The following is a 17,749-nucleotide window of genomic DNA, read 5'->3' as shown; positions in this document are numbered from 1 at the left end:
TCAATAAAACATTGTCAATGAGGAATAACAGAAATTTTTTTTTAATCTACTTTAATTCATTATGATTTAAAATTTTGTAAAATATTAAGTCCATATTTCATCTGTGTTTAAATCATATTTCACTAGAAAATAAAATGGCTACGTTTCCGAAGTAACTAGAACGTTTGCCTTGGTCTTTTTCCGGTTCGTTATCGTGTTTCACGCACGGCAAAATGAAAGCTAAGGGTGAAGTAAGTAAATGCTTAAAATTTCTATTAAAAACTAATAAATTTATCATTTAAGGAAACTGATCTTTAATTACTATGCTTTACATATTATAATAGTTCATCCAAAATTGCAAAAATGAAGTTAAATGATACATTAACAATGGCTTAACCTAACATGTTATGATCGTTAACACATGCTCACAATTCTCAAAGTTTGAACAGTTCTCGTATTTTGTCAAATTCAAAATTTTAAGATAATTTTCAATTTTTTAAGACAATAAAGGATTATTTATAATGAGAAATAACTTATAATATTTTTTTACAGTTGAAGGAGTTCGAGGTGATCGGACGCAAATTGCCGACCGAAAAAGAAAAGACCACACCATTATACAAAATGAGAATATTTGCGCCTGATGCCATTGTTGCTAAATCCAGATTTTGGTATTTCTTGCGTCAACTTAAAAAATTTAAAAAATCTACAGGAGAAATTGTTTCTTTGAAGCAGGTAATTGTTGCATGTCAATTAAATGTCAATGCAAATTTTTGTCAAATATTTATGTACACATGTTTAAACACATTGTTTTTCAGATACCGGAGAAATCTCCGATAAAGATTAAGAACTTTGGCATTTGGCTAAGATATGATTCAAGATCTGGAACTCATAATATGTATAGAGAATACAGAGATCTGTCCGTCAGTGGTGCCGTAACGCAATGTTATAGAGACATGGGAGCTCGCCATCGTGCCCGTGCTCATTCAATTCAGATTATTAAAGTTGAAGTTGTAGAAGCGGCAAATTGTAGGAGACCCCAAGTTAAACAATTTCATGATTCAAAAATCAGATTCCCATTACCAAAACGTATTCATAATAGGAATCGTATGCCGCTTTTCAGTGTTAGAAAGCCACGTACCTATTTCCTTTGAATACTTTAAATTAAAAAATTTTTTAAATTAAATGATTTGCACATTGACATCAAATATTATTCTAAACAAAATAAAATGATATTTATTATCATGTCAATATTACCTTCTCAATCATTTACTTCAGTTATCCCTATTTAAGTAATCCTTGTAATTTTAAAATTTTACTATAAGTAGTTTAGCAAAGCAATTTGTATCTTTATTTCAGTCAAAATGTTTAATTGTTTTTTACTTATTTAATTTCTTTAATTATATGATTAATTTATTTTATATTATATAATTTTATGTAGCTAAACGATCAAGTATAGAGCGAGTCCTGAAAATATTTGGACACGCAGTTATAGCATTATTTCCTTCAATAATTATTATTGTACAATGCATGTGAGTTTCTCACATAAATTATGTATCTTTATAAACCCTTCGACTACTGAAATTTGCAATTCTGTGACAGGATCAGTTCTGATCCACACGGATATTGCATTAATACATATTTGTGGTCGCCCAAACGGCTCACTAATACTGTACTAAACAGACTGACGGTCACTCTAGACTGAGTTACTCACCGATATTGTACCAACACAGTGACAGATACTCGACTCGTATAGGGACATATAGAAGTATTAGGAACAAATAATAATCACATTAATATATTATACATTTATGTCATTCACTGTCAGAAACGTCTTGTGCAAATTAAACGAAAGAAGACAAAAAAAGATTGCTCGTTGGCAATGAAGACATTGCGTCAACAAATAGAAACAACGGAAAAAAGTAATAAAAATAACAAAAATAATAATAAAAACAGTAAATTAATTATAAAAATAATAAAATATTAAAATAGTGCTAAAAACTAAAATCTAAATAGTAAATACAAAAATAGTATAAAATACTAAATATTAAAAACAAAAATAATACAAACCATTAAATACTAAATACTAAAATACTAAAACAATAATAAAAACACTAAAATATAAAATAAACTTTGAAATAAAAAATTACTTCGATTTGCTGCACACCTCTTTCTTTCTCAGAATGTTACCAGAAACTGATTTTTTTCGTCTTTAGTTTGGTCATTCTGGCAATTTGACGGAAACGTGTTAGCCACGTGGTATTCGTGCGTTAGTGCGATCACAAACAAAGCAGCTCCCGTCACTGTACGTTGTATTCGAATGGCTCTCAGCATAGATCAAAACTGAGACTCCGGCATAGTATACGTATAATATTAACAAATAACGTGTTTAGAAGAAGCAACCAAAGTTGATTGTTTTTAAATAACTGAAATATCAAATCATACATTTAATCGTACTATAGCTGTACGAATATTTTCAGAAATTACTGTATGCAGTTTATCATGATTCATAAGTGAATCATTATTATTAACTGGAATTTGACATCACTGTACAAGTACAGTATGTAAATTTTGAAGTTTTGTATCATTTTACTCGGGATAATAAAACTAATAAATACGAGTGATAGTTTTATTAAATAGTTGAAATGCAAAGTAAACTATTATAAAAAAATTGTTAAATTACACGAAAAGTTATGTGTTACATGAAAAGATAATTCATGTTTGAAAAACTATATGTAATTCTTTAAATTTGACTTACATTCTTAAATTAAAAAGAAAACATTTCAAATATCAAAATCATACAAGTAAAAGTTGTATTGTTCTTTCAAAAACTGATGTCACAATAGTTTGTACATCATTTGTCAAAGCAACTTTTATTTCATGAATAAAAATGGGACCGTTTCATGATAGTAATATGACTACTCGTGTGAGGTATGATGAAAAAAGTGATAATGGATTAGTTATCAATGGAAAATATTTACCAGAGGAATTGTTAGCAGAAATTTTTTGTTACATTGATTACAAATCTTTGTTAAATTGTCAATTGGTTTGCAAACGTTGGAAAATATTAATTCAAACTTATGTTTGGCGTAAAAAAGCAGGAGTTTCTTTCAATCGATTACTTTTTTTTAATAAAAAAGTGCCTTGGCATGTTTACTATTTAATATGCAAAAAGAAGCCTTTTGAAAGAAATTTAATAAAAAATCATTCTGGAGAATACGGAACGCAAAAGTACTGGAAAATTCTTAGTCAAGGTGGTGATCGTTGGAAAGTAGAGAATCCTCCAATAGGAGTTCCACCTTTGCCAAATAATGAACTTGTTTTCGAAGGGAAACAATTCTGTTTTGTTACTTCTTACTGTAGTTGCTCTAAAACACAAATAATTGACCTAAATGTTGAAGGACTGACATCATACGTTTTAGACAATTTACAGCCTGTAATAGTGGTATTACAAAATTTTTATTAGCTTACATTTCATATAAATTCTTTGAGATATATATTTACTGTATTTATCATTTATGTTTATAGGTAAGTGAATGGTACAGCTGCCGTTGGGATTGTCCAGCTATATATGAATGTATTATTGAATTATTAAGAGAAGATAATACAGTCATAGATTCTTTTAACTTCCGTGATAATATTGAAGAGGAAAAACAAAATCAATGGCATCAGGTATATCTTATTATATAAATAAATCTTTTGTAAAAGTAACAATATTGTATAAGTTTATTTACATTTTATTTTAGGTATCACATGAATTTAAAAACTATGGGCCTGGGCTTAGAAAAATTTGTTTTTATCACGGCGGTAATGATCAATTATTTTGGGCTGGTCACTATGGCAGTAAAATGGCAGGTGCATGTGTATATGCAAAAATTCCTACTTGTAACAATAAAATTTCGCAATAGTAAAGAGATTAACACATTATATAAAAAACTACTTTGAAAGTATTTATTTTGTTCAAAGTACAATATGTAATTATAAATATTTATATATAATATTAAATATTTTATCATTAAGTCATTAAGAATGTTTTTGAAATTGTATGTAATAATTGAATTATTCTTATTGTAGTATATAGTAATGAACAATATTTTGTGAAAACTTACATAAATAATATATGTGATATCGTATATTATAAATGTGTCATAATTATAAAAAATAAAAATGTTTAATGGTATATATTTTTAAAGATATCTTTAAAAATACAAATAAAAGAAATCTAAAAAAATAAAAAATTCTTTCTTTTCAACCAAATATTTAACATTAATAAAATTTTTAATTTGATATGATTTTTACACAGTAATTTGTTTTCAAATTTTAGAAATTTTACGAAATAGAAACAAACACTAAAAATTATGTTAGTGTGTGCAATGAATGTAATTTAAATGCTATTTCAATTAAATTTTGTGGTGCAGAATCCTGATAACATACATACAATTCCTTTGGATGAGGAGTTGTATATAATCGACCAACAACCCAATAACTTAAATTTTCCCATTCAAATAACACTCCATGTTCTTTAACAGCAATTAAACTCTTATTAATTACAGTTTTGTCCATATCTGAGTTTAACATAGTTTTGAATCTCACTGTATTATGCAACAATTTATGAATAATATGAACACATTTGTTAAAGTTAATAAGAAACTTAGGATTTTTTCCTAAATGTTCTAGTGGGTTTGAGGATAGGAGAATTCCTTCAACCATGTCCAAATGTATATAATGATATAAATAATTCTTATCACCCACTGTCAATACTTTTGGTATTAAATATTCAGCTTGATTTAATAAATTTTCTCTTATATTAGATATATCTGCACTTAATATTTGACAATCATTCTACAACAATATACTTTATATAAATAATTTAACAAAATAAAATATAGGACAACATAAATATTTTAAAATTATTATGTTGATTACCTTATACATATCAAGATCAGAATCGCTATCATCAGAATATCTTGATCTACTAACAATTTTTTCTCTTGTTGCTCGTCTTCCTAATATAGGCATTGCTTCATCACTTATTTCACTAATTCCACCAGTTCCTTGACTTAATGAATCTTCTGATGTATGCAAAGAATATACTAAAAAAACAGTAAAATTGTAATTTTAAAAGTTATATATTATATATTTGTACATAATTACAAAAGAAAATAGTAAAAAGAAATAACTTTATTTACTTGATTCTAAAACCATAGGACATTCTTCTGTATTACGTTTTTTTAAAATTGAAGGTATTTCTTGAGATTTTTTGTTACTGTTTGAAGGTGGTTTGACAGATAAATTTTGTACATCTGCTGATTTTATAAGACCTAGAAGATTTTCTGTGATACTAGATGACGCTTTTACAGGCATAGGATCTTCATAAGCTATTACTTCTGGTCTAGTATTAGATGCAATCCATTTGGCTGCTAATGTTGTTACTCCTATCTTTTGTATATGTTTCAAAGTCTCCTGAGCTTCTTCTACATAAAATATGTCTGGACCTATAGTTTCACTACATCTATAAAAATATTTTTATATGATATATATAAAATTTTTAAAAGACTAATGAAATTATTAATGAATTAATTTAATTGATTTAATTTGATTATAAGTTAATCAAAAATATAATAAAAATAATTTTAAAAAATTACTTTGCAGTAGATCCGCCAGATTCTAGAAGGACTACTAATAAATCATGTCCATATCCAACAACAAGCAAATACCATTTTCCATCAAGAACAAGTGATTGATTATTTTCTGTATTATTACGATTGCACGAAGAAGGATACACTTTTTTCCAAATGATAAGACTTTTCACAGGTTCATTACTGATTAAATTTAAAATACAGTTTTGCCTAAGATAAGACTGTACTTCAATCAAATCACTGTGAGTTAAATGAGATCCAAGAAGATAATTTTTATGATAAATACAACTACCTAAAATTGTATACAACCTTTGACAATCCATAGGATCTTCATTCTAGAAACATAAAATTGTTTTGTATTATTTACTTTCTTATATTTTTTTACTATACACTACGTACCCAATCTCTATAATCCATGGCTTCCATTTCACTTAAAGCTGCATCAATTTGAATTTGCGCATCTCTTGACAATTCTATAAAATTTGCAACTGAAAACGTGCTTCCAAATTTATAATTTTCCATATCTTCAATATTATTATGAATCTCCATACAGGAAATAATTAATCCTGCATTGTTTGCATAACTTTTTATATCTAGCAACCGTTCAATAATTAAAACAAAAAAATGATCTAAAGAAGATCGATTTTCTTCAGATGTAAAACATTTTGTCAGCGATTCATATGTAAATTCTAATGTTCTTACTATGTCACATGATAAATTAACAGCTTCTTCAAGACTACAACTGGGAATATTAAAAATAATTTGAAGTAAATTCATATATAAATCAATATTTATTTATTGTTATTATATAAATTATAACTTACCATTTTTTAGGTAATGCCATTAAAAATAGTTCATCATTTCGAGGTGTGTATACAACATGAATTTCTTCTTCTGCTACCTGTATTGTTGTACTATAAAAGTTGTACTATAAAATGTGATTGCATATATGTTATAAAAATTACGTATTTATGTGGAGTAATAAAAACTATCCAATTATACCTTGTAGGTTGCAGACCTCTAATTCCTGGTAATAGATGATTAAGAGTTATAAAAGCTCCTCTTGCTGTGCATAAAATGGAATGTATATTTTTACTTTCTGATCTAGGAAATGCATATAGAACACCTTGTAGATCTGGTCCCACTTCTGAAAGTTCTGTAGTTTGTAAATATAATACACCAAGTGGATAATCTATTATTGACTGCATTAAATCTTTACTTTCCTCTTTATTCATCAGTCTTTGTACCAATGCAGATTGCTAATGACAAAAAACACACTATTTTTAATTCTATAAATTCTATATATAATATTATTTAAAATTATAATTACTTTAGGAGAATTTAATCCAGACAATGTTGCTGTAACATCAACACCTGCAACTCTTTGTAATTCTAATATTACCTGAACAAAAAATGGAAATTACTTTCATATTTTTATAAGATAGTTATTATATAAATTTACAATATTCACTAAATTACTTACATTTGTTGACATAGTTATTTCAGATAATACATGATCCAAATTTTGATATGTAATATTATTTGAATTTACACTTCGTAACCAATCTCCAATTTTAATATTTTTGTTCTTTATTGCTTCTCCATCTGGTATAAATCCAGCAACCATAATACGCGTTTTGTCTGAAAAAACACCTGGGATTATTCCAAAATATGCCTCACACAATGTGGCTCTTCTTCCTAATTTGTGTCGTCTATCTGGATCAACCCATAGTATAACTTCCCGGATTTCACCTGCCTACAAAATTTATATATTTTTATACAAAAAATCTATTATTATCATTAAGAATATTTGAATTTCTACTAAAATCATGTACTTGAAAATCTCTAAAAGTGACTTCTTTAATTGCAGTCCCTTCCTTTCCTGAACTTCCAACATTGTTTGTAGTATTGAAATTAGTTTTTTTATTTCTTGTACTCAAACGTTTACTTTCTTTACGTCTTATAAGTCGCATAAGTTTTCCAGTTCTTGTACTACGACGTCGTATCAACTCTGGCTGAGACTCAAGTTTTGTTTCATTAAAAGAAAATTGTTCATCATTTATATTATCCACCAGAGATTCTATGTAAATCAATTCTCCGTTAGAATTAATTTCCGATTCCCATTCCGCTGTGGAACTATAACAATTTATAACAATATCATATAATAACAGTATAGTCTAAAGATGTAAAAACAGATAAATTAATTACCTATCTGTATCTGAATAATATGATCCAGTACTAGATCCACTGTCACTTGCCCACCAATCATGTTCATTATCATCTTTCACATTTTCTGAAGAAAAAATTTGATCAGTATATTTACAGTGTGATTTTAATGATACATTCTTGGAACTTCCTTCATCCATTTCTTTTAAATTCAATTGTAAAAATGTATATAATAGTTTCTATATATAAATTTATTTTATCTAAAATAGCGGAAGTTATTGAGGTTAATATTAAGTCTTGAACAAAAGATATTTTTAATTATCGCTGTATTCTATTTTATCCCAAAGTATAAATTATAATTAAATCATTTTTAAAGAAAGGTTATGTGAAAGAGTTAGTCTGAATACTTTAATGTCGGCTCGGGAAAAGTGGGGAGATTTAATGTATCTATCATGTCAGCTAGCAGAAAGAATTTAAAAAATATATAATGTGAAAATTGATTAAACAAGAATTTATTGTATTATTATTTTTACCAACCAATTTTTTACAATTTAATAAAAAAAGTTAAAATTTTAGTAATTTTGTTATTGTTATTTTATGAATGCGGTGTGAATTTTCTTATAAAAGTTGCATGTAAATTAAATCTCTAGTCTAAAAAATATTTCAATACTTCCAGGTACTAAATATATCAAATTTATTTTAAATACATTAATAATGACATATTAAAAAATAAGTCATTTGTCGTATGTGTCACTAAGTAAATATACGAATTTACTTCGCCTGTTAATGTAAAAACATTATCGAATCGATTGCTTAAGTCTAGATGCAACAGATTTTATTTCACTTGTATCTTTTTTCTTATGTGGATCAGGTAGGAAACATTTCCATAATCGTAAGGTCTCATCAGCTCCTGCACTAAGTATCGTAGTACCATCTGGAGACATTGCTAAATGTAAAACACGACTAGAATGACCTGTAAGTTCTGCGACTTTTGTCATTGCGGGATATTTCCAAATTATCAGCTGATTTTGTGCGTATCCATGACCGGATACAATTTCCTTATACGTTGTAGACCATAGTAAAGAGCACACTTGTGATTTGGTATCTACCATATTTAAACATGCACCTGTTGCATAAATATTTGTAAAAAGAATTTTAACAAAAATTAATATTTTTGTTACTATTAGCTCTGTCAACATTAGAATCAACATTTTCTTTACCCGTATTGCAATTCCAAAATCGAATAGTTCTATCAGCAGTACCACCTCCACTAGCAAGAATGCTATTCTGCCAAGGACACCAAGCAAGTGCTTTTACAGCAGCTTGATGTTGATTAAATGAATAAATTGGTTGTATATGTGTATGGCTTTGTGTAGACACTGATGGCCATATTTGAAGCATATTATCATTTCCACCACTTGCTAAATATTTTCCATCAGGTGACCACTTTAAACCACATACTTCTTGAGCATGTGCGTTAATTGTTGATATTAAATGGTCCCTTTGTCTAACATCATGGTGCACTATTTGTCCTGCCCTGTATGAAATATATAATTAAAATTTTGTATCAATATTTATTATGAAAATTCATACCTGCATCCACTCGTCAAAATATGTGAATTCCAAGAGAGAGAACCTACTCTGGCCGCATGACCATTCATTACACGTACTCTTTTTGTTTGACTACAATCCCATAATTCTGTATTTCCTACTGTGGTACCTACAGCTAAATATGGACCTTCTTGAATCCATGCAACAGAACAAACATAATCATTGCCGTTTAATTCAAGTAACTGTTCAATAGTTCCTGTTGCAGCATTCCACAAATATACATTAGCTCCTAATGCTACAGCTAAAATATTACTTTCTGACCAATCAATTAAATTCAGATCTGAAATGTGTAAAAAATTTATGTGAATGTTTAATAATAATATATATATTGAACATCTAAAGATTCTTACAATAATCATCAACAATTTCTGGAGCATCCAATATTCTATCAGGAGTTTGTGGTATGTATCTTGTAGAAGCTTTTATACTTGCTGGTGTTTTACTTTGACTATAAACAACACGCAATGGGTTTTGATAACCTTCTGGGGGAGCTGGTGCTTTATTTTGATAAGACAAAACTCTCATCTGATTAATATCACCACCATGTAAATTTTCTCCCATGAGGCGTTGCATTTCCCTTTTGGAAGGGCTTGCATTGTCTAGTTTTTCTTCATTTTTTTCTATATTTGTTTGTTGTTGAATCTGAAATTAGATCATATGTAATATATTATATCCATAATATTAAATCAATATTATATCCATAATAACAAAATTTATATTAAATAATAAACACATACCTTATAATAACTAAGATCAAAATTTGTTGTTGCTCTTGAAGGAATAAATCTATCACCGCCACTGGGTGTTTTAGCTGGTGTACGACCTAATTATAGTATTTAAAAAACTACATATATTACTATATATTATATAGATGATTGTTCCAATTCTATATATTACAAATATTCTATACTTATATATTATACATATTCTATGCTATAGAAGTAGCTTTCATAGTAGATTTCATACTTGGAGATTTCTTGGAAGTTTTAGAAGGTGTTTTCTTCACTCGAGTATCATTTTTTTTTGTTGGTGTTGGTGTTGGTGTTGGAAATGATCCATTGGTAATTTTTCGTGATGTATTAATACTATGATTGATACTGTATGTATGAATAGTGTTAATGATAAAACATATCTGGCTTCATTTCTAATAAAAAAAAAGGAGTAATAAAATAATACCTGGAATTTGATGTTTCTAAACATTTTTTCTGCCAGCGCGGAAGTGGCCCCTTGATAGTTTCATCCATGCGAGTTAAATTATTTATTTCTTTTATATATTTTAAGTGAGACATTCTAAATGTATTTAAAAAGCAAGCAATAATAACTTAATTTAAAAATATGAAATAATGAATAAATGAGATTCAAAGCATAAACCAACTCTTATGTTATTGCAATGTTATTGCATTTTAAGTAATTGAATTATTGTATTGAAATTAAAATTCATTACACGATAAATTTAACTGTACAAAAAAAATAAAAAAAAATCAGTGTATATGGAACAATAAGAAAATATTACAATGCCGCGTTAAGAAACACCAAACTCTTCATTCATACACAACTTAATGGGTTTAAAATGAATAAGATACTCGGCATTTAAAAAGTCCGTTAAGATTTAAAGACTTTTGTACAATAATTCTTCGATAGAGGTCGCACTAAGAATAAAGGAGCATTTTCAAAAAAAAGCGAGGAAGAAATAATAAAAAATTTAAATAATTTGAAATAAATTTACAATTACTTAAATTTTCCTTTTTATATTTATGTGTAGGTAATATATTTAACTAATTAATTCTAGATATAAATTTTTATTCTAGATATAAATTAAACATACAAAAGTCTCTATCTAAAAAAAAAGTCGCAGTAATATGTTTCTGATAATTCAAATATCAGAAAAATATCAAAATTATTTTAATTGTATAAATTGTTTTATGAATTGAAGTTTTTACATCATAGAATCGTAAATTATACAATTATTTTGTAAAATATAAATACAAATAAAAAATGATGTACCATTTTAATTTCTTTTTATATATTTCAATTTTTCAATTTTTATACTGATGTACAATTAATTGCAATAAAAGAATATATACAAGATATTATAGAATGTATGCACTTCTAAAATTGATTTTTTTACTCGACGAATCGGATCTTACCTATAATACATGCATATGAGTACATTAGTATTTATGTCAAATCAATTTTGCATTACACTAATGTACACAAACTTAAATAAAAAACTTTTAATCTCTTTGCGTTTAACATTTTGATTTATTTTTGCATAAGAAATCACAGCTTTTGTACAGTTATGCAATAGTTTCGACTTTATCCCTGTATACATAAGTTATTATTTATATAACATTATAAATACAGTTTTTTTAAATATTGTGAATATTTTTAAAGATGAATTTTATGATATGCAAAAGAATTGTAATTTTTTTTATATATACAACTGGTTAAGTATATTTCATTTCACTAAACAAAGCATTCTTTAATTTTTCTTCAAATAAATAACTTTGCTCTTGATGTTCCTTTAAATAATTTTCAATCTTTTTCGAAATATAATGCACTTCCATTACTTGACTACGACTATTTTCACAAAATGTTGCCAGTGGTTCAAGTTCAAATTTGTTTTCTTGAAATTTGTTTAACTTTTGTTTCTTTACCATTGGTTCATCAATATCAGTTACTTCTTTATTTTCCTTTTCAATTTCTTGAGTATTAATATATTTTGGTATAATTTTATATTCAGCTAATAGAGTAGACTTTGACCACCATGGTAAAGTTCGAAAACATTTCATATGATTCTTGTTGTAAATTACTTTTAAATTCTTATCAAGAAGATACATCTTTTGCTTAATGATATATAGTAAAACATCAATAAAATTCGATAAAGTTGAAATGCCAGTTGTAAAAAATAAGTTACTTAACATACTACAAGATATTTCCTCACTAATAGAAGTAAATAATTCTTGGCAATATTTTTCTAAGTTTTGACGAAGTACGATACTATTGTTTATAGGCCATGAGTACCTAGAATATATAAAAATAAGTTTAATTAAATTTAAAACAACATTCAATATATTATAAATTATATTCATGATATTTCCTACTTCCACTGAGGTAGCTTAAAAGTAGACATTATTCTTTCTAATTCTGCTTTATAATCTTCACTTTTCCAAATATCATCAAAATATTCATAACTACATGGTAGCATACACTGATTTTTAATGAATTTTTTAAACTCGGGAGCAAATTTTGTATACATAAAAGATTCTGGATCTAGGATTATATCCATTATATGAGAGACTGCTTCATTATGTAAATCAATGATAAATTTAGGCTTCTCCAAAGCATGTAATAATTTTTCATTGAAGAGTGAGTTATCATGTATTCTATAAAAATATTAAAATATTATATATTAAAAAAATATTAAATTATAATATTATATTATATTTATATTAATTTACAATATTTTTAATTATAATACCTTAGCCATAAGTCTTCTGTCAAGCAAGTATTATAAATATTTTGCAAATAATCCATTTCTAGTGGATTTTGAGGTGATTTATTTGTGGACAACCAAAGAATTGCACTTTGTGTTAAATTTAAAATTGTTTCTTCAATTAAAATTTTTTCATGTATGATCGTATAAACTGATAAATATCCAGCTTCCAACAGTTTTTCCAAAGTAGAAACAAGTTCTTCATCATTAGTTTGAAATACTGAGTTACCCAAAATAAGAAATACAAGTGGTATGGACATAAGCTTGTCTCTAGATAATACAGTTTTTGTTAAACGTTTCATAATGAATTTAATTTCTTCAGAAGCATCTGCTATAAATAAAAGAGCATCTGATCCTATTAAATTATGATCACTAATCAGGCCTTCAAAATGTCTGATACAAATGTACAATGTTTCATTTTGATTTGGTTGATACAATTTTATGATAGGATCTGCAGAATAATCTTCAGGATAAAGATACTGATTCATTATTTTTTTATAATGCCATAAAACTGCTTTATTATGTAAATTTGGCCAAGAAATAACTAGTTTCCAATAACAATTGGGATGTATATCGATATTTAAAGATTTCAAGTGTTTTTTAATACCAATGTAAATTATAACATGAATTGGTGCTAAAGATTCAGAATAATATTTACTATCTTTTATCTCATTTTGTTTTTTACACATACTTTTAATAACTAAATCTTGTTCTTTAGTGTAAAATAATTTTGCACATTGTTCACTAGTATATTTTTGCAACCATACCGGTGTATTTTCTAATGCTATTCTTTGTTGCTTTTTCTTCAATGTATTAAATCTCCATTTATTGAAATATTTTATAATTACTCTATTTTTTAATTTCACTGACATTTCATATAATTTTTGTACATTGTCAATTTCTTCCTTTAATAAATTATCACAAATTTCAGAAGTTACTTCATTAAAAATTTCATTGGTAATATCCTCACTAGATACATTGTAAATATGTATTTTATCTACTTCTTCCTTTACTATAGCAGAACAGTATTCTTGTATTATTTCTGTTTCTAAAGTATTTAATATTTTTGTTGCAGTATCATCAATTTGTTTAATAGATTCATGTTCCTCTAATTTTACATTTTCAGTTCTCTCTTCTTGTGAAGGTTTTCTTTTCAATTTTGTTGCATGTGCAAAGAAGTTTGTTGTTTCATTTGGTATAGTTTTATTTGTGATAGTTGCAGGATTTTCAATATTTGGTAATTTTGAAATAGTTTGTAAATTTGAATATGTATTAGGAAATATTGCAGATGTAAAATTTTTCATAAATATATTTCCTTGTGACATTTCTGAAAATATACTTTTATTTGTAGTTGTTGCAAATGGAAATGGAGATGCACTATTGTTTGATGACAGTTCTTGTTGAATGGTAGATTTAAAGAATAGATTGGATGTTTTAGAAATTGTTGATGTTGCATTTGATACATTAGACAAGGTAGAAGATTCACTTGGTTGTTGTTTTGATATAAAGCTAAATGTTTTTGAATCTTTCTGATTTTCTGGTTTTGATGTTATTAATGATGAATTTGTATTTGTTGGAAATTCATTAATCTGTATCTGAGATTTAGGGACAAAGGAGATATTAGTACCAAATTTTATGGTTGTTGAAAGATTTGGATTTTCAATACTTGAAACAAATTTTAGTGTACTTTTTTGTTCAGTATTAAGCATATTTTCATTATTGTTTTGACTTTTTCCAGACATTGATATGGATTGCTCTGTCTTCACATCTTCATCTATAAATACATATGGATCAGTTGAGACAGAAATGATACCCTTATTTTGATCTTCTGCATTAATAGAATCAGGCTTTAAATAACCATGTAAATCAAAACTATTATGAGGTTTATGATATTTGTAAGTTTTTTCTGGCATTTTTTCTCCTGCTATACATTCTCCAATGGATAAATTTTGCACAATTCTTTTAGAATCTATTAAATTGCATGCTCTATCTTGTTTTATATTCAATACAGGCATTGTAAAATTATTTCGATTCAATAATACATGTAACCCATCTTTTGAAACATTTAATCCTACTTGTTCACAAAAATATATAGCTTCATTTTCATCCTCAAAACCCAAAATATCGATTAATTCGTATAATGGATATGCTGTTGATGTAGTCCTGCAATAAGCTTTAACTAGTACTGATAATGCTTTTAATCTCACTTGATTGAAATATCTGAGTAAGATACATGCATTTAAATATGTAGTTTTCTGAACAAGTTTAAAAAATTTATAATAGTTATTTGACTCAAGAGCAGAATATATATCTAATGCAAATTGGACTTCCAATGATTTTTGTATATTATTTGGTAATCTTTGCAAGTCCCACATAAAATTACCATTATTTAAATTTAATAAAATAATATATGCTCGAAATTCAGGTTCATTTTTGCAGGTAATTTCTTTTACTCTTAAATCATGATACATGTATTTTAATGATTGTAAACATTTTGTTAAATTATCAGAATTAATTTTTTTATCAAAAATAGATGGTTGTTCTGCACAAAGTCTTTCGGAACATACTATATGAAACCTAGCACATTGTTCAACTAATTCTACACTATCAGCACAACATAATTCTTGTTGTGTTATATCTTTTCGAATTCCTCTTGTTCTATCCCATAAAAAATGGTACCACTCTCCCAAGTTTGTCCCCTGTTGGTCACACAGATTTACTATTTCATGAAGTAAATAACTCATAGTCATTTTTAAAGATTTTACTGGTCTTAATTCATGTGACATTGGTTCTTCTTGATCTGCAGAAGATCTGGAATATTGTTTGACTGCTGTCATGTGATTTATTTTGTATTCATTAATTTCAAGCTGTTCATATAATGCCACTTGTCTTTTTGATTCACGCATTAAACGTTCTTTCTCAGGGCACATATCAGGGCAAGTTCCAATCATTACTTGAGCTGCTGCTAATATATGTGACTTAGTTTGTCTCATTCGCATAAGTCGATCTCTTGCTTCCAATACTTTATATTTGTCTTCAGAAGTATATGCAGGTTGTTGAATTATATTTTGTAGTTCTTCAATAGTAGCATTTGGTAATAAATCAGATATTTGACTTTCAACTTTATGTTTTTCAGTTTTTGCAGATGTTTTCTCCAATCTTTTTTTATCAGATTTTGGCGTACTCTTTGATTGTAATGTTTTATGTCTTTTAACTAAAGTTTCATCAAAATTACTTCTACTATGTAAATTATACTCAAGATTTGTCATAGCATCTAATTCTGATTTAATCTCATTGTCAGATGATTTTAAAAAATTAGATACAATTTGCGATACATTGTAAATCTTATTTTTTTGTATATCTTTTCTCTTTGTAGATTTTGGTGAAACAATTGATTTTGTCCATTCTATATTAAATTTTTCTTCCAAATATTCACCACTTTTATTATAAGCTACATTTGCCTCTTCTTTAGTAGCATAAACAACAATAATTGTTTGTTTTCTGGGACGAATAGTAATTTTTGAAAGATTCCCAAATCTGATAAAATATTCCTTTGCTGTTACTTTTGTGAGTAATGAATGAGGAACATTTGTACATGTTATTGAGTTTTCTAGATTAATTTTAGCAACATGGGATCTGGAATTTTTATTTAACTGCTCTAACATTGCAGTATCCTTAAGTGCCTGAGCAAATACATTAACTTCTGGTTTGTAAGAATTTCTTGATATTTTTGGCTTGTATTGCTTTTCATACGTATCTGATTGAAAATCTTGATTGGACTTTGTCGCTAAAACTGGCATAGCAAAGGTAAATAAATCTTTTCTTTTGAATCCATCTGATGCCTGTTCAAAATTAATCCCAAAATTAACAGATTTAGGAAGGTTTACTACACGTGGTTTGGAAAATATAAATGTTTTCGAAGTTATATGTTCTGATGAAACTACATCCGTCTGAGTATCTTCTTTATACTCCATTTTTACACTCTTTTTTAAGTTTCATTTAGCGGATGTCAAAAACGTATCACAAACAATGTCTTCTAGTTAGTAACACCACATATACTTGAAGCTAGGTTATGATTGCAATTTATTACATTACTAAAAAACATCACAGTTGGTAATAATGACTTCTCCACAGTTTTATTTAACATGTAGCTCAATATAAAAATATAATAATATACAAATCTATAAATCTTTAGACACATTATATATTATAAATTTAATTTAAGTTTTCAAAAAATTAATAATTTACAATATTATAAATCAACGTTTAACAAGGGTTATTTGACATCGATTAGTACTTCTGAAATATAAAACCGTCCTATTTGATAAAGTAAGCGAAAATATGAAGATGAGAAGATAATTTAGAAAAAAGTTTTTTAAAAATTTCGAGAAATTTGAAATGTTGATTGTTTAGTATGAAACAATTTTCGAAATCAATTTGGCGAAAAAATAATTGGCATCATACTAAATAACGTATAGCACGCAAGAATATTTTCAAGAAAATTTATAGACGTTTTGGCGTCAGAATACAAGTCGATTATGATCAAGTAACTATAGAACGCAAAATATAATTTTTCATCGTGTAAACATGGGTATAATAAATTAAATAAAATTAGTAAAATATGCATAAAGATCTGTGTTTGGCATACTTAGAAAATCTATTTTTTTCTAACCAGAGACTTCATGCGCAGTTATGGAACATGCAGGCAGTTTTCTAATCGATTCTAAAGTTGTAAATATCGCTAATTCCTTACGCTCATATTGGATAAATAAAAAAAATTGAATAAATAATTGAGTAAAAGCATTACTATATTCACATAGACGATTTTAAATTTTGTGCCACTTTACATATTGCTGGAAGC

At 27.0% G+C, this 17,749-nt stretch overlaps 5 protein-coding genes across 6 annotated transcripts; 2 read left to right on the top strand and 3 right to left on the bottom strand.

Annotated features, from left to right (window-relative positions):
- The first annotated feature begins 103 nt into the window (after positions 1-103).
- On the top strand, positions 104-1,227 carry LOC122529345 (60S ribosomal protein L18a-like). The gene is made up of 3 exons (XM_043655371.1): positions 104-230; positions 532-711; positions 795-1,227. The coding sequence occupies exons 1-3, from the start codon at positions 213-215 to the stop codon at positions 1,128-1,130; spliced, it is 534 nt and encodes a 177-aa protein (XP_043511306.1). The 5' UTR covers positions 104-212; the 3' UTR covers positions 1,131-1,227.
- A 965-nt stretch (positions 1,228-2,192) lies between these two features.
- On the top strand, positions 2,193-3,892 carry LOC122529343 (F-box only protein 6-like). The gene is made up of 3 exons (XM_043655361.1): positions 2,193-3,421; positions 3,505-3,648; positions 3,723-3,892. The coding sequence occupies exons 1-3, from the start codon at positions 2,867-2,869 to the stop codon at positions 3,882-3,884; spliced, it is 861 nt and encodes a 286-aa protein (XP_043511296.1). The 5' UTR covers positions 2,193-2,866; the 3' UTR covers positions 3,885-3,892.
- Positions 3,893-4,260: 368 nt separating this feature from the next.
- On the bottom strand, positions 4,261-8,229 carry LOC122529386 (protein inturned). Of its 2 annotated transcripts, none has more exons than XM_043655478.1 (11): positions 7,824-8,229; positions 7,451-7,751; positions 7,099-7,371; positions 6,946-7,017; positions 6,618-6,874; positions 6,440-6,529; positions 6,015-6,357; positions 5,622-5,950; positions 5,166-5,488; positions 4,903-5,069; positions 4,261-4,818 (listed from the first exon to the last, which is right to left on the bottom strand). In XM_043655478.1, the coding sequence occupies exons 1-11, from the start codon at positions 7,979-7,981 to the stop codon at positions 4,333-4,335; spliced, it is 2,799 nt and encodes a 932-aa protein (XP_043511413.1). In that variant the 5' UTR covers positions 7,982-8,229; the 3' UTR covers positions 4,261-4,332. The 2 variants fall into 2 exon arrangements, with proteins under 2 accessions (XP_043511413.1, XP_043511414.1); XM_043655479.1 differs by lacking the exon at positions 7,824-8,229 and having other exon boundaries at positions 7,099-7,254; positions 7,317-7,371; positions 7,451-7,654.
- Positions 8,230-8,458: 229 nt separating this feature from the next.
- LOC122529397 (cell division cycle protein 20 homolog) lies at positions 8,459-10,796 on the bottom strand. Its single transcript, XM_043655500.1, has 7 exons — positions 10,569-10,796; positions 10,359-10,489; positions 10,130-10,215; positions 9,743-10,034; positions 9,375-9,672; positions 9,002-9,318; positions 8,459-8,907 (listed from the first exon to the last, which is right to left on the bottom strand). Exons 1-7 carry the CDS (start codon positions 10,679-10,681, stop codon positions 8,579-8,581), a joined length of 1,566 nt encoding a protein of 521 aa, XP_043511435.1. The 5' UTR covers positions 10,682-10,796; the 3' UTR covers positions 8,459-8,578.
- An 838-nt stretch (positions 10,797-11,634) lies between these two features.
- LOC122529374 lies at positions 11,635-17,007 on the bottom strand. The gene is made up of 3 exons (XM_043655452.1): positions 12,874-17,007; positions 12,497-12,778; positions 11,635-12,416 (listed from the first exon to the last, which is right to left on the bottom strand). Exons 1-3 carry the CDS (start codon positions 16,860-16,862, stop codon positions 11,840-11,842), a joined length of 4,848 nt encoding a protein of 1,615 aa, XP_043511387.1. The 5' UTR covers positions 16,863-17,007; the 3' UTR covers positions 11,635-11,839.
- Between the last annotated feature and the right edge of the window lie 742 nt (positions 17,008-17,749).

Source organism: Frieseomelitta varia, unplaced genomic scaffold (genome assembly GCF_011392965.1).
Source record: "Frieseomelitta varia isolate USP_RPSP 00005682 unplaced genomic scaffold, Fvar_1.2 scaffold_285, whole genome shotgun sequence".
Lineage (NCBI taxonomy): Eukaryota > Metazoa > Arthropoda > Insecta > Hymenoptera > Apidae > Frieseomelitta > Frieseomelitta varia.
Note: the sequence above shows the minus strand (reverse complement) of the source record. Positions and strands in the feature narration are given on the sequence as shown.